This window comes from Lasioglossum baleicum, chromosome 10 (assembly GCF_051020765.1).
Source record: "Lasioglossum baleicum chromosome 10, iyLasBale1, whole genome shotgun sequence".
Taxonomy (NCBI): domain Eukaryota; kingdom Metazoa; phylum Arthropoda; class Insecta; order Hymenoptera; family Halictidae; genus Lasioglossum; species Lasioglossum baleicum.
Window position 1 is genome coordinate 17,476,782 of NC_134938.1, and position 14,680 is coordinate 17,491,461.

The window sequence follows — 14,680 nt, forward strand, 5'->3', positions numbered from 1 at the left end:
CCTCTCCATATAAAATAACTACTTAATTTAAAAAACAATAATTTCATGTCAATTAAAATAAAATTAAATAATTTCATGGAAATTTATTATGTACAGTATACAGGTAAGGTTTATTTACATTTTGGTCACGAAAAATAATAAATAAATTAAAAAATAATTAATAAAATAATAATAAATATTTATTATTTTACATTTTACACTTGTTTTTACATACAGTGGGTAACGGGTTCGCACAGGTTCTTTCAATAGTATGCATTGTGAGAATTGTTAACACGATTTTTCAAATATTTCCAATGATCTGACAAAAAATTTTTCAAACGAAAGTTTATCAGTGTTCACTTTTCTACAAACTTCAATACAAAAAATTAAAGAAAAATCTCTTTTTGTATAAAAAATGAAGGTCATCTCAATTTTTTAAATATTAACGTATATTTTTTACTTCATAATATTTTAACTGATATCAAGACGAATCCAACGACCAATAATAATATAACATTAAACCTTGAAATAACGCTACAATAGTTTTGTCAATGTTCGGAACGTCAAGTGTTCCAGAAAGCGGACCGTTCTTTGACGCGTTCTCGCCGACATTTCATGAGATAAAACCCAAAGCCGCAGGTTACCGCAGCTGAACTTTGCATTTATTGTTTACTTAGATATCTACAAACGTTATTTTGCCATTGGCACATTGGCGCAGTTTGGCGCAAGAGAGATATCGTCTTTCAAACTTCATTAACGTTACTCTTTTCCCCGTTTAATAGCATTATCTGCAAAACTACTCGAAAAAATTAAAAATAAACATTTTTTGCGATTTACTCCGGGTCTTCGTACTTGAAGGAAGTCAGAAAAGAAAACATTATTTACATTACTATTTTTACAGGCTCATACGGTTTCTTCAAACATGCGCTTAAATTTAAGCTGAAAACTAGGTATGCTTAGCATGGCCAACTTTATGACTTTCTACAACAAAGTGAATTTGGATTTTGAACTGATTCATCCTAGAAATGTTTGAATTTACTCTCTTACTAGTCAAAAATATAAAAATTTGGTTTTTTAAGAAACTTGAAAATATGGGTTTTTTTTGCCGCTCTCATTGTCAGACCACTGTGCGGCGCGGCGGCGCACAGTGGGGTATATGCCCAATCTCAGCGGCCACAGCCAGTTCAAAATTCGCTCAATATTGAAACTGCTGTAACTTTGCTAAAATTTATCCAAATTTGATGAAAAAACAACCATTTTAAAGCTTAAGATTTCTACTTTTTGTACTGTGTCCCATTTTCTGCGTAGGTGGAGCCATAGAGGAGATTTCAAGGTCACCTTGATTTTTTTAAACAGAATGTCCTTTTTTTATACCATAGATCGATAAAGTATCAAATTCTGAGTATAAAAGTGTTGACCTTCGTATGTCCTAAACGTAATAGTTAACGAGATATTATCAAAAGAAGAAAGAAAATTATTTCGATAATATCTCGTTAACTATTGGGTTTAGGACATACGAAGGTCAACACTTTTATACTCAGAATTTGATACTCTATCGATCTATGGTATAAAAAAGGACATTTTGTTTAAAAAAATCAAGGTGACCTTGAAATCTCCTCTATGCCTCCACCCACGCAGAAAATGTTTATACCACAACATGTCCCCCTCTGTTCCGGGAAAATTTTGTTTATAACATTTTTTCATATTATTACAAATAACGACAATATTCAAAGTGGACATAGTTATTGCTCCACCCTGTATATTATTTAAATTTCATGTGTATACTGTTTTCGTATTTTAGTGTATATTGTGTGTTTATTATTATTATTTCATATTTACTTAAGTAAATACGAAAATATAGCGAATGCGAAAATACAGGATGTGAGAAATGCTGCGATATTCGCGCGCGCACGATGGCCATTTTTTCGTAAATCAACTATAAAACACGAAAGCAGACGAAAGCAGAAACAATTTTGCTTGCATCTTAATCAGAAGACTTCAAAGAATACAATGGCACAGAAATGAGCACCGGGACGCACAAGGAAGTATAACAAAGTCATTACCAAAGTCTTAGAATCATCAAGAAAGTGACTCATCGTTGGTTATCTTTAAGTATTAATAATTAAAAACATGTATATGGTACAAAAGTGAATTTCTCTTAAAAGTATACCCTATACTTAGCTAAAAAAACTTCTACCAAACAAAAATCTGTTAGTGTATGTAAATAAGGTAACAATTAAGTACTAACAGGTGAATTCGTTGAGAAATGAAAGCGGGTTCGCGGAACTTCAACTTCCGACAAATGTCAGTGCTTAATGGATACATGAATGGGAAAATGAATGATGGGAGATTGTTCCTCAGACATTCAACTAACTCAAGCCACAAAAATTTTACAATTTATCTAAAATTTTTTAAATTGAATTATGACCGCTGAAATCGGGCAAATACCCCACTGTGCGGCGCGGCGCGGCGGCGTGCCACCGACGCGACGCTCAGCTGCCGGCACGCTGAGCTGTACGTGGCTGTACGCTTCTAGCTCGCGCTCTCATTGGTCCGTGTTTTTCGTTAATAACTCGTTAACGAAGCCGCGGACGACATTTTTTCAAAGGAAAATGTCGCTTGGAATGATCTCAGGAACCTCCTATTTTCGGCTCCGGAGGGAATTTTGTGACACCCATACGATAGAAGGACGTATAAAGGACTGTTTAGTTTGCTCCGTCTCCGGCGCACGGACATTTTGGACCATTTAGGTTGGTATCCGGCCGGCTGGCCGTAATTCGTGAGGCTCGCACAAAGGCCAAGCGCTGGGGATCGTGTCTAACCCCAGTGGTTCGCGGACAAACCCCGGGGTTTGAATCCCAGAGTTCCCTGAATCTTTTACTCCCCTCTACACCTCAGGAGATGCCTATGCTAGAGCCGGTCCGGCCGCCGGAGAAATTCCAAGCTCTCCGAAATTTTTCCGGCCGCCGCTCCGGCGTGGCATAGGCAGAATATAACATGCTGTATTTATTTAAAAAGCTATTGACTAGAACTTGTCAGAGTTTGTCGTGTCAATAGGTGGCGAATACGTTGTTAAGGAATTTAAACGTTATAACAAAGAGTTTGATTTTTTTGAAAAGTTAGTACAATTACACTGTCCAACACCAAATTTGATTTCAATATACTGTTGGGTCCTTCTTATAGAGTTTTTTGCGCTGATTCCGAATCTGGTTTTAATTTTTTTCCTATACGTCCAGTTTTTGAGAAAATGGAGTTTTAAAAAAAGACATATTTTTCAACTTTAAACAAATATTGCGATGTTATTATAAAAGATATTGAATTGTTGTTTACAGAAAAAGATTCTGTAGACTTTCCCGAATACAGTGATATCCAATATTAATACATTATGATTGTTTAAACATGTTTAAACAATGATTAAAGACGTAGATGCACCACTTTTGCACCAATTTTTGCGGATATTTTCGAATTTATCTCAAAAAATAAGGGTCCAGCGAAAAATTGAACTATACCACGCGAAAGAGCAGACTTTTATCTTGAGAAACCCCCCTGTGAAGTTTGCATGGTCGACGTTTTTACCGAACCAGAAAGCAAAATATCTTCGCCCGACATGCGTTGACGCCAGTGGTGCTCTTCCACTAGCGCGGTCGTTCGTCGGGATACGGCGCGGCGCGCTGCGGTGAAACGGCGCGTGGCTATAAGCGCGCAATTATGTCAGCTTACTTAAATGTAATATTTTATTAAATGTGTTATACTATTGTTATTTATTATTTATTAGTATATTTATTCTGTATAAATTATTTTATGTATTTTTTAATGTTAGTCTCTCGTTTATAGTATATTTAATACAAAAAATACCTTTTGTAACAAAAAAATAATTTATTCACACACTACACTATTACACTATTTACAATGCTAATATATATGTGTACACTATTCAGATATAATACACTATATCGATTTAATATGGAGCAAACTATTTTAATTATGTATTTAAGTCAATAAAAATAGTCCCGTTTATATTGTGTTTGGACTTATTTTACTCGGAAGAATCTCGAGTGTTCATTGGCACTATAATTACAATACATAGATAAGACGACAATTACTGAAAATAAAATTTTTCAGTCAGCGCATTGCAGACTTTCCTTACATTGTATGTATTCCGTTGTCCGTAGACCGTCATTTATTTCAAAATATCGTGTTGGTTCTTAAGAAAACTGATGCCAGAGTTCAGTTTCGGCTTTGTGTTTGTTGAAATCAGTCGTGTGAAGCATTTCAAATCTGCATTGCTACGTATAAAACTTCATAAAAAACATTTATAGTTATTTATAGTATTTTAGTTGTTGTGTATATAATATATGTATTTTAGTAGTGTATTATATCTGAATAGTGTACACATATATATTAGCATTGTAAATAGTGTAATAGTGTAGTGTGTGAATAAATTATTTTTTTGTTACAAAAGGTATTTTTTGTATTAAATATACTATAAACGAGAGACTAACATTAAAAAATACATAAAATAATTTATACAGAATAAATATACTAATAAATAATAAATAACAATAGTATAACACATTTAATAAAATATTACATTTAAGTAAGCTGACATAATTGCGCGCTTATAGCCACGCGCCGTTTCACCACAGCGCGCCGCGCCGTATCCCGACGAACGACCGCGCTAGTGGAAGAGCACCACTGGCGTCAACGCATGTCGGGCGAAGATATTTTGCTTTCTGGTTCGGTAAAAACGTCGACCATGCAAACTTCACAGGGGGGTTTCTCAAGATAAAAGTCTGCTCTTTCGCGTGGTATAGTTCAATTTTTCGCTGGACCCTTATTTTTTGAGATAAATTCGAAAATATCCGCAAAAATTGGTGCAAAAGTGGTGCATCTCCGTCTTTAATCATTGTTTAAACATGTTTAAACAATCATAATGTATTAATATTGGATATCACTGTATTCGGGAAAGTCTACAGAATCGTTTGCTGTAAACAACAATTCAATATCTTTTATAATAACATCACAATATTTGTTTAAAGTTGAAAAATATGTTTTTTTTTCAAAGCCATGATTTTCAAAAACTGGACGTATAGGAAAAAAATTAAAACCAGATTCGGAATCAGCGCAAAAAACTCTATAAGAAGGACCCAACAGTATATTGAAATCACAAAAAAAGTTGAAATTTGTTGGACAGTGTTATTAATTGATTACATGACGTGGAAAAAGATTTGTGGAAAGAGGAAATACTAACAGTTGTATTTCGCAATTTTTTTGGGGTGGCCCTTTATTGAAAATTTGAAGAGCACGTTGTGTGGATCTATTCCTGGCCAGTGTTTCTCTTGCAAATTATTAGAAAAACATGAAAGAGGAAAAAGTAGTACATACTGTTTTTTATACGCAACGCAACGACATATGTAATTTTTTTGCGTTTATGATATTTTGTTAGATGTAAATCCGTATACAGGGTGTTCCAAAATTCGTGTACTTCCTTGAAATGGGAGGTTCCTGAGACCATTCTAAGAGACATTTTCCTTTGCACCAATGTCAACTGCGGCTTTGTTTAGGAGTTATTAACGACAAACACGGACCAATCAGAGCGCGCCCTGGGCCGCCGCACAGTGTCGCGAAATGCCTGTTTTTTGGACAAAAATCAATAACTTTCGTTCTGTTCATGATAGAGACATGAAACAAAATGGGTTTTCTTCTTTATATTGAAAGCAATCTGAACATGATATTATTATAAATATAGTAATTTATTTAAACAATAAAAAACGATTTTAATAAACAAAATTTAATTTTTTTGCGCGTTATTAGTACGTGATATTTACAATTTTTAAGTAGCATAATTAATATGTAAGTATAATAGAAATATAAGTATAATAGATAATAATAAATATATAAAAATAATAGATAATGATAAATACATAAAAATAATAGATAAAAATAAATACATATAAGTATAATAGAAAATATAGATATTAAAAAAACAATTGTTTCCCTTAAATTATTCATTTTATTATAAATTATTCATATAAATTATAAATTATATTTATATTTATTTACAATTATAAATTATAAATTATTCATAATTATCAGAATCTGAATCTTCGCTTTCTACAAGTGAACGACATACCTGATACCAGAATGCGTATAATACATTCATTTTACTGCGGGAAAATTTACACACGTTATCTGACTAGGAGAAAATGTGAAACGTGTTTTTAAAATATATAAAAAGTAGATTAATTTTTTTTGTTAATAACTTTTTTATAAACAATGACCAGCGAGTAACACCATTACAACATTATTCGGGGTGCTGACCTGGACAACATATTAAAAAATCAGCGTGATCAGAGGGTGTTACCTTTTTGTAAATAATTATCAATGATATTAGAACATTAATTTTTATTTATTTAATCATATCTGTAATTTATGTAATATAAACATTCTTTTATTTATTCAACAACCGTAGTCAAATCTCATATATCTACAAGAGGATATTCGCGTACTCGGCTGCTGACCGGTACTTGCTACATATTTTGTTAAATAACTCTGATGTTCGCCGGAAGTCGCAAATTAGACTTATATAATATCAAAATATACTATCTTAGGAATAGACACAACCAAAATCACCGATACGTTCGGATACGTTTTTTTTTTATCCTCTGGTAAAGATTAGGGAAACCTATAAAATTTTATTGTTTCATTTCAGGTCAATTATTATGTTGCATATAAGTATTACAAAATTTTTAAAGTTGAATTACAATTAGCCAACCCCTAGCCATTATTTCCTAAAAAAATTATTTCCTAGAAACGTGTTTTGTTCATATCACAACGTAAACAAGTTACGCTGAGAATTGATGTACTATTTGATCTTCCTAATATTCGCTTACAAGATTCCCTGCAACTAATTTTCTACTGCATTTTTAAAATTTTTGTTTTCAAAAAATGATTATTTGGACATTTTAACATAGTATGAACATAGTTTTGAATCGATATGAAGATGTGACTTTTTCGATTTTTAACTTCCCGATTTTATAGGGAAGTTATTGTAATGACCCCGAAAATCGAAAATCGATTTTTTAGCAGATCTTCACGTTTCATGGTCATTGCAGTCATTTTAGACTATTTTCAGCAAAATGTTCGTATGTGTGTGTGTGTGTGTGTGTGTGTGCGCGTATGGCCGTTTCTATGTAATCAAATTTTTCGTTAACGTTTTCAGAAAAAGTAACAACGCGATCAGGATGATGAATGATGCAATCGATGTGCCCCGCTGTAACTTAGAGCTGATTAGATTTTGGTCCATTTTGGTCAAGCAGTTTTTTAGTTTTTTTAGTTTTTTCGAAAGAAGTTCATTCAACGATGCAATTTATACGAGAGAATGGAAAGTTTCCACCGAAGAAACAAACGTAATTACACAAAAAATTTTTTTTTCGATTTTTTTTAAATTAAAAAAAAAAAATTTTTTTGAAATTTTTTTTGTACCTTACGATGATGTTTCCGCTTACAATAATCGAAAATTATCCCAATGCAAGAGTGAGTTAATCATCTCTACTCCCGAGAATACATTTTCAAAGAATATCGATGAAAGTACAAAAAAAAATTTATATTACAATCTTTAAAAAAACAATCAGTTTAAAACGAATTATTAACTGAGATTAAATTGAAAATTAATGTAAACTATATGATAATTATTAATAACATTGATGTTGAAAACAGATTGGTTAATGGAGCACACACACACACACACACACACACACACACACACACACATGCGGAATATTAAAATTTATTACTTTTCAAGAAAATACTAAAATTCCGTCTATATTGTGGTTAGATTTTCAATTGGCCAGAGCAGGAGTGAAAGTAAGAACTCGTTATCGTGATTATATGAAAAATGCAAATATTGATCAAAATTTTACACCAATAATAAAAATATCGAATCAAGTAAATATGTCGAGTGAGGAATAATATCAAATCACACGTAGTCAATTTCCAGTGGTTCCTGCTGAAGCGATTACGATTCATAAAAGTCACGGACAAACATACGAGAAAGTATGTTTGGATTTTAAAAAATCAGAAAGGCGAACTTTACAAATGTTGTATGTATAATAGCACTGAGCAGAGTTTCAAAATTGAGCGCGGTTTATATATTTTGGGACAATTTAAATTAACAGTATCGAAGAAAACCAGGATCAATACTGCAAACCCGGATAATAAGGAGTTGTATCGTTTGCGAAAAACTAATTAAGACAACTTATTTTGCAACATTAGTATGCTATAACAAGGAACCAAGCGAGCAACGAGCATACGATGTTGGTTTAATGCGACGCCATATAGCAAACATTTTGATAAGTAGAAAACTATTGAATTTCCCTGAAAACGTATAATCTTCCTAAAACGTACACTTAATAATGATAATAATATACTGCAACTAACGAATCGGGAAGTTCTTTGTGTGGCTCGTGGAGAGTCACACACCAAATAAAAAAAAACATTAATAGCTATAGGTACTACTAGCTATGCGTACCACTAACCCTTTCGCAAGAGCAGTCCTATCCGCGAGCTCGCAAAGCGAGCGAGCAAAAACAACCCTACTCGCGAGCGAGCGAAGCGAGCGAGCAACAATAACCCTCTAGTTGTCCATGGTTTGCGACACTGTGCGGCGCGGCGGCCCAGGGCGCGCTCTGATTGGTCCGTGTTTTTCGTTAATAACTCCTAAACAAAGCCGCAGTTGACATTGGTGCAAAGGAAAATGTCTCTTAGAATGGTCTCAGGAACCTCCCATTTCAAGGAAGTACACGAATTTTGGGACACCCTGTATTGTACAGCGACCCTCAAGGTCATTCAAGCTCGGAAACGAAAGAAGTATTTTGAATATTTAATACCAATGTGTTTGCAAGTATTTCAAAATGCTTCTTTCGTTTCTGACCTTGCATGAACTTGAGGGTCACTGCACAGTATACGAATGAATTCGACTAGACACGCGCTTTCATGTAACATAAGAAATAATAAAGCATTCTATTTAAAAAAATTGAAGGTCACGTATCTAACAAAATATCATAAACACAAAAAAATGACATATGTCGTTGCGTTGTGCGTATAAAAAACGGTATGTACTACTTTTTCCTCTTTCATGTTTTTCTAATAATTTGCAAGAAAAACGCTGGCCAGGAATAGTGTGATACACCCTGTAGATCCACACAACGTGTTCTTCAAATTTTCAATAAAGGGCCACCCCAAAAAAATTGCGAAATACTACTGTTAGTATTTTCTCTGCAATTCCGACCAATTGCAATTTTCTACAAATCTTTTTCACGTCATGTTGTCAATTAATTGTACTAACTTTTCAAAAAAATCAACCTCGCCGGGACCAATGTTAAACAAGCCATCGCTCAGTGGGGTGTTTGGCCCGAAATGTCGGGACAAACTATTTTGGCGTTATTTAAAGGGTAACGTAATAATGTAGTAGGTCGTTAAATTCGCTTATTATCGTAAGCTGTAGCATTATGAAAACCTATTTCCACATTTAAAAAGTCAAAATGGCTGGATGGAAGAAATTATTTTACATGTTAATTACGGTGAAATAGATCACGTAGCTGTTCTCACTAAATAAATATATTATTACTTATTATAACTGTGAAATAATATTATTTACGTATTGCACAGTTACGCGATCTACATATGTATTTAGTATTGCGATTCCGTACCGCCCAATAGAAACGTTTGCGACTCTTCTCGCTCGCTTTTTTACTACGTGGAAGGTGTAATGTCTAAAGAATATTCAGCAATTTTATTCACCCGAAACAACAAACAATTCAAACCTAACAGCTGTTTGTAGTTACTGGAGTATTTCACATCTCATGTGTGTCGTATGAAATTTTTACATGATGCGTACAGTTGCAAAGTATCGTAGTGGGCGAAATGACACTATTGGTTTCCCTAAAATGAACATTTTATTATTTTCCGGTGTATCTGAAATAATTTTTGATATCATAAGTGTGTTACGTTGGAAGGAAAGAGTTATGGCGCTTTTTAAATGAGTAAGTAATTTTACTTGTATATCGAAAACACGTGTTGCTAATTAGTCATTGGGATACGGGAATTGACAGGTTACCTGAATGATGGCAACAAGGTGTTACGAACAATGAAAAAAGAACGGTATTTCAAAGAGCAAGAATCGTAGAATACGACCATATATTTAAACATTGTTTCACACTAGGTCCGGTGGAAAATTTGCAGAACAAAGATATGTCTCTAATATATTTACTAGTAATTATTTAAAATCATTATTTAAGAAAAATTCACCAAGCGGTAGGAACTAGGAACGTTTCCTACTTCCATGATGTTATAAAGGAGACCTACCGATAGTTTACCTAAGGAGTTGTAGAGCACATAAAAACCTTTTTTTTGTGCCACGCACAGCAGGCAGCCGCGACCCTCGTCGAGAGTTTATGACCTGACGGCTGCGGCTCGGCGCGAAAAGAAATTTCGGAGAGAAATCGGACCGGTACCTCCGATGTCCGTCGCCCTATCCTTAAGCATTGGTGCCGGCCGGAGGCTGTGGCAAACTAAACAGTCCTCAAATGGGAATGTCTAAATATTTTCGCTATTTATAAAAATATAAAAAAATTTCTTAGACAAAAGTTGTATTGTTTATTAAATTAAATATAATGCAAAAAAATTTTGTTTGAAAAGTCAATTTTTGAGATTTCAAGGTCACGAATTTGTTCTTAAATTAATGCTACATTTTGTTTCTACATTATTATAGTGCGTAAAAAGACAAATTCAACGATATATAAAAATATATACTAATGATATACTACAGTGGAGAAAGTCGGGTTACAAAATTAAAAAATTTTCAAAGTCGATGCGGCAGCACTTCCCGTTATCCGATCGATTTCAAATTTGGCACGCATTATTTTTGCGTCAAGTGTTACAATTCTAGGGGGTGTCCCGAAAAAATTCGGAAGTCGAAAAATAAGGTCCACCCTAGTGTGCATATCAGATCAATTTTTCGAAATTTGTATGCTAAACACATTCTATGAAATACCATATACACGTGATACGATTCTGTTTGGTTTCCGCTACTCGTTTTTAATTAGATCGCAGTTCTGGATCTTGGTACATGGAGATTTCAATTTAGCAATGCGCATCCTCCGAATAACTTTTGGTTTCAAATAACTTGAAATGATCGCTATCTTAGACAAACATTAAAAAGTGTATTTATCAATTGATAATTGCGTAACCTCACCCCACAGTTAACCGTAACTGTGTAGAAATATCTTCTCGTTTCATATCCCAGTAATTACTACGGCGATACGCTTTGCACAAATGTTTATACAACGACTTTAAATGTTAATATAAGTTTACTGGAAATAAATACTTACAAATAGTCGCTTCTGCTGTACACATAGTCTCCGTCTGGCCACGACAAGTAACATACAATTCTAGTCTTATTCTCCAGATAACTGTAATTCAGATTTTTGTGATTTACTATGTTTACGTTAACTCGACATTAATATGTACAGTTGATTTTATTATCTCCAATAGTGAGCTAAAGACATTTGGAGAAATATTGACAGAAAACATGTGGATAATTTTAGTAAATACAGGGTGAGTCACTTAACGTTATCACCTCAAATATCTTTGTTGTTTTCAAAGATACATTAAATGTCTTGAGGACAAAGGTGGATGGTAAAATGGGTCTCATACGATACAAAAACAATTTTTGTTTTTATGTAATTTTTTAGAGATATCAAGGTCACCTTCATTTTTTTAAAAATGGAACTGTAACGGTTCTGCTTCCGACGGAGAAGTCGTCGCGGCGTCGTATCCTCTCGTGCTGGAATAACTCGTCGAGCCGGGTTCGTCTACCGGCGAGAGGATCGACTGAAGCTGAAAATGGACGAGGTGCGCGGGACGTGAAATAACGACAACGTGTATATGTATTTTACGGGCCTCACTGCTCGTACATTCGCGTACCCTTGTGTCTCATGGACGGTCTTACGGACCCGTGATTCTAGGGGCGATCCTTGCGTGATCGGTCATCGCGACGCGACGCGTATTCGTGGACCTGGTGCTTGTGCCGGCGACTGGGTTCAGACAGGAGTGGTCGGGAAACCCTGCCACGAGTCGGGAAAATCCTCGTGGCGGTTCTACGGCAAATGTAGAGGATGCTGCCCCTACATTTAATCGTCTCCGGTAGCTGTCGGAGTTCTCGGGATGCTGCCCGAGAGGTTTGCTCAGGATGCTGCCTGAGCGGCAGAGAGGGATGCTGCCCTCTCTGTTTGGCGTGTATGCTGTCACGCCGGTGGGAACTAGGTTAGGTAGGAAGGTGTTCCTGGGATGCTGCCCAGGCTGGAAAAGAGGCCCGTGCCTCGTTTGCATCGCCTTTTATAGGCGGGGGTTGGTGGTGAGCGGAATGGTGCGGGGAGAACGGATTTGTGACGTCGAGTTTCCGTATCCGTTAAGATGGCGGAACCTCGACGTCCGTTTCCCGCCGAATATGGCCTGGAGCGCGGGGATCGTGCATCGTGACGCGTCGTACGCGGACGACGCGTTCGGTAATCCTCGGCGTCGATCGGTTGTGTTCGGCGCGTGTCTAATAGTAACAGGCCTGCACCGTACAGGTCTGTTACAGAACCACCCTTTTTTAAACATCTAAAATGATAGTCCCTTTAATTACAAATTCAGTGACTATAATTACTCAAGGTCATTCCACAATAATTTTTTTGGTGTCGTATGAGCCCCAATTTACCATTCAACTTTGTCGCAAGTCATTTAATGTATCTTTGAAAACATAAAAGATATTTGAGGTGTAACTTTAGGTGACTCACCCTGTACACTGTAATGTCTCATTCTAATCAAGTCAATTCTCGGTTCTGTGTTATGACCAGTGTTCCGATATGGTGCATCTTTTCTCGCGCATGCGCGGCGATTTCAGGTTAGGTTCTCGATAAAATAGGGTACTTCGAGCACCCCACAGAATTCTAAAAAATTGATATTACAATTTGATTCTGAAAAATGAATGTATAACATGTGTATTTCTGTATATTTCGTAACTCGTAGGACATGTCGTGGAGTCTTTTTGTCCGGAGCAGATTGTTTCAGTACATTCTTGCCAATACATATAACTGCCTTAGGGCTTTGCTCCCTGATCATCTTAATATAGATACGTTACTGCTTTGGCCGCGCATGCGCGAGAAAAGATGCACCATATCTGAACACTGGTCATGACATAGATCGGAACAGGACACTACTTTTTTGTGGCTTCGTCGACCGCGCCGAACGTAGAAAGGGACAGCACGTAAACACGGAACGCGCGACAAAAAATAGCGTATCGGTGAGACAATACTAGTGCCATACTGAAACTTCTTTATTTTTTACTTATTTTTTATGAAATTTTACCAATATGCAGTGAGCCACGAAAGTATTTGGATGCACTTTAAAACATCCTTATATATGTATAACTTTTTTATAATTGTACCAAACGACCCGATGGTTTGTAAGCAATTAGAAGCATTGGTTTAGTAAATGATCTGCAAAAAAGATTTTCCAAAAATTACAATTTACAAGGTTGCATGCAAAAATAAAAAAAAGCATTTTTTAAAACTTTTTTATTTGGGCCCATAATGAAAATGTGAAACATATGTTTTGTATATCTATGTTAGTTATACACATGTTGAAAATTTCATCGAAATAGATGTGGTGGTTAAATGTAGTGAAAACATAGTTTCTCGCGACCTTTGGTCAGTAATTTAAAATCCCCATAGACTCTTACATCTTTCGATGCGTGTGGTTTTTTCCTGCATCAAACCGATTTCGATGAAACTTTCAGCATGTATATAACTAACATAATCTACAAAACCCATATTTTAAATTTTCATTATGGGTTCTAATAAAAAAATTATAAACGGTGCCTCTTTTACTTTCTCATGTAATTCTTAGCAATTGCAACTATTTCGAAATCTTTTTTGTATGTCATTTGGTAAATCAATTCTTCTAATCGCTAAAAAAAAGGTCATTTGGTCCCATCATAAAAATGTTATACTGTTTTAAAGCGTGTCTGTAACTGTATTGTTCGACAAAAGTGTGTAGAGAAATTAAACGTGAGGCTTCCGTGCAACTAATTTAAGAAACTTACACAAACTTTTAACAGGCTTCGGCAAAAATATAACTAGAAATAATTTATGACTATGACTACCTCCAAGTTTTCGTTGCTGAATATAAGAAGCCCGGCAAAGCCAGTGCCGAAGCTATTGTCCAAATCACAATCATAGATATCACTGATACTCTGCGAGATATACGAGGCTTCAGAGGCGTCATGATGGCCACGTACCTGCAATCAGAAGTTCACTTTCGTCGAAAACAATTTTTAAAGAATTACAGTGAAACGAATTAATAGTCGAACGCTCTAAAAAAGACGGCATCTTTTTTAATATTGTACTATACTATTTGAACTTTTTATTGGGAAGCTAGAGCAATTAGTTTACTACATGATGTGCAATGAAATTTTTTAAAAAATTACAATTGATCGGAATTGTAGAAAAAAGGCTAAACGTTGCATTTGACAACTTTAATATATGGCCCTACATTGAAAATTTTTAAAATACGTTTCGTAGATCTGTGTCAATTATGTGCAGTGTGAAAGTTTCATCGAAATCGATTGATGCGGGAAAAAACGACAGGCATTGAAAGA

General features: G+C 35.1%; 1 protein-coding gene across 7 annotated transcripts in view; it reads right to left on the reverse strand.

Annotated features, from left to right (window-relative positions):
* LOC143213172 (tachykinin-like peptides receptor 86C) overlaps positions 1–14,680 on the reverse strand; it is a 181,162-nt gene that overhangs the window by 41,666 nt on the left and 124,816 nt on the right. For all 7 annotated transcript variants that reach the window (XM_076432788.1, XM_076432790.1, XM_076432787.1 and 4 more), the window contains 2 exons: positions 14,186–14,320; positions 11,370–11,450 (listed from right to left, as the gene is read on the reverse strand). In XM_076432788.1, the coding sequence (XP_076288903.1) occupies positions 11,370–11,450; positions 14,186–14,320 (216 nt within the window). The remainder of the gene's footprint in view (positions 1–11,369; positions 11,451–14,185; positions 14,321–14,680) is intronic.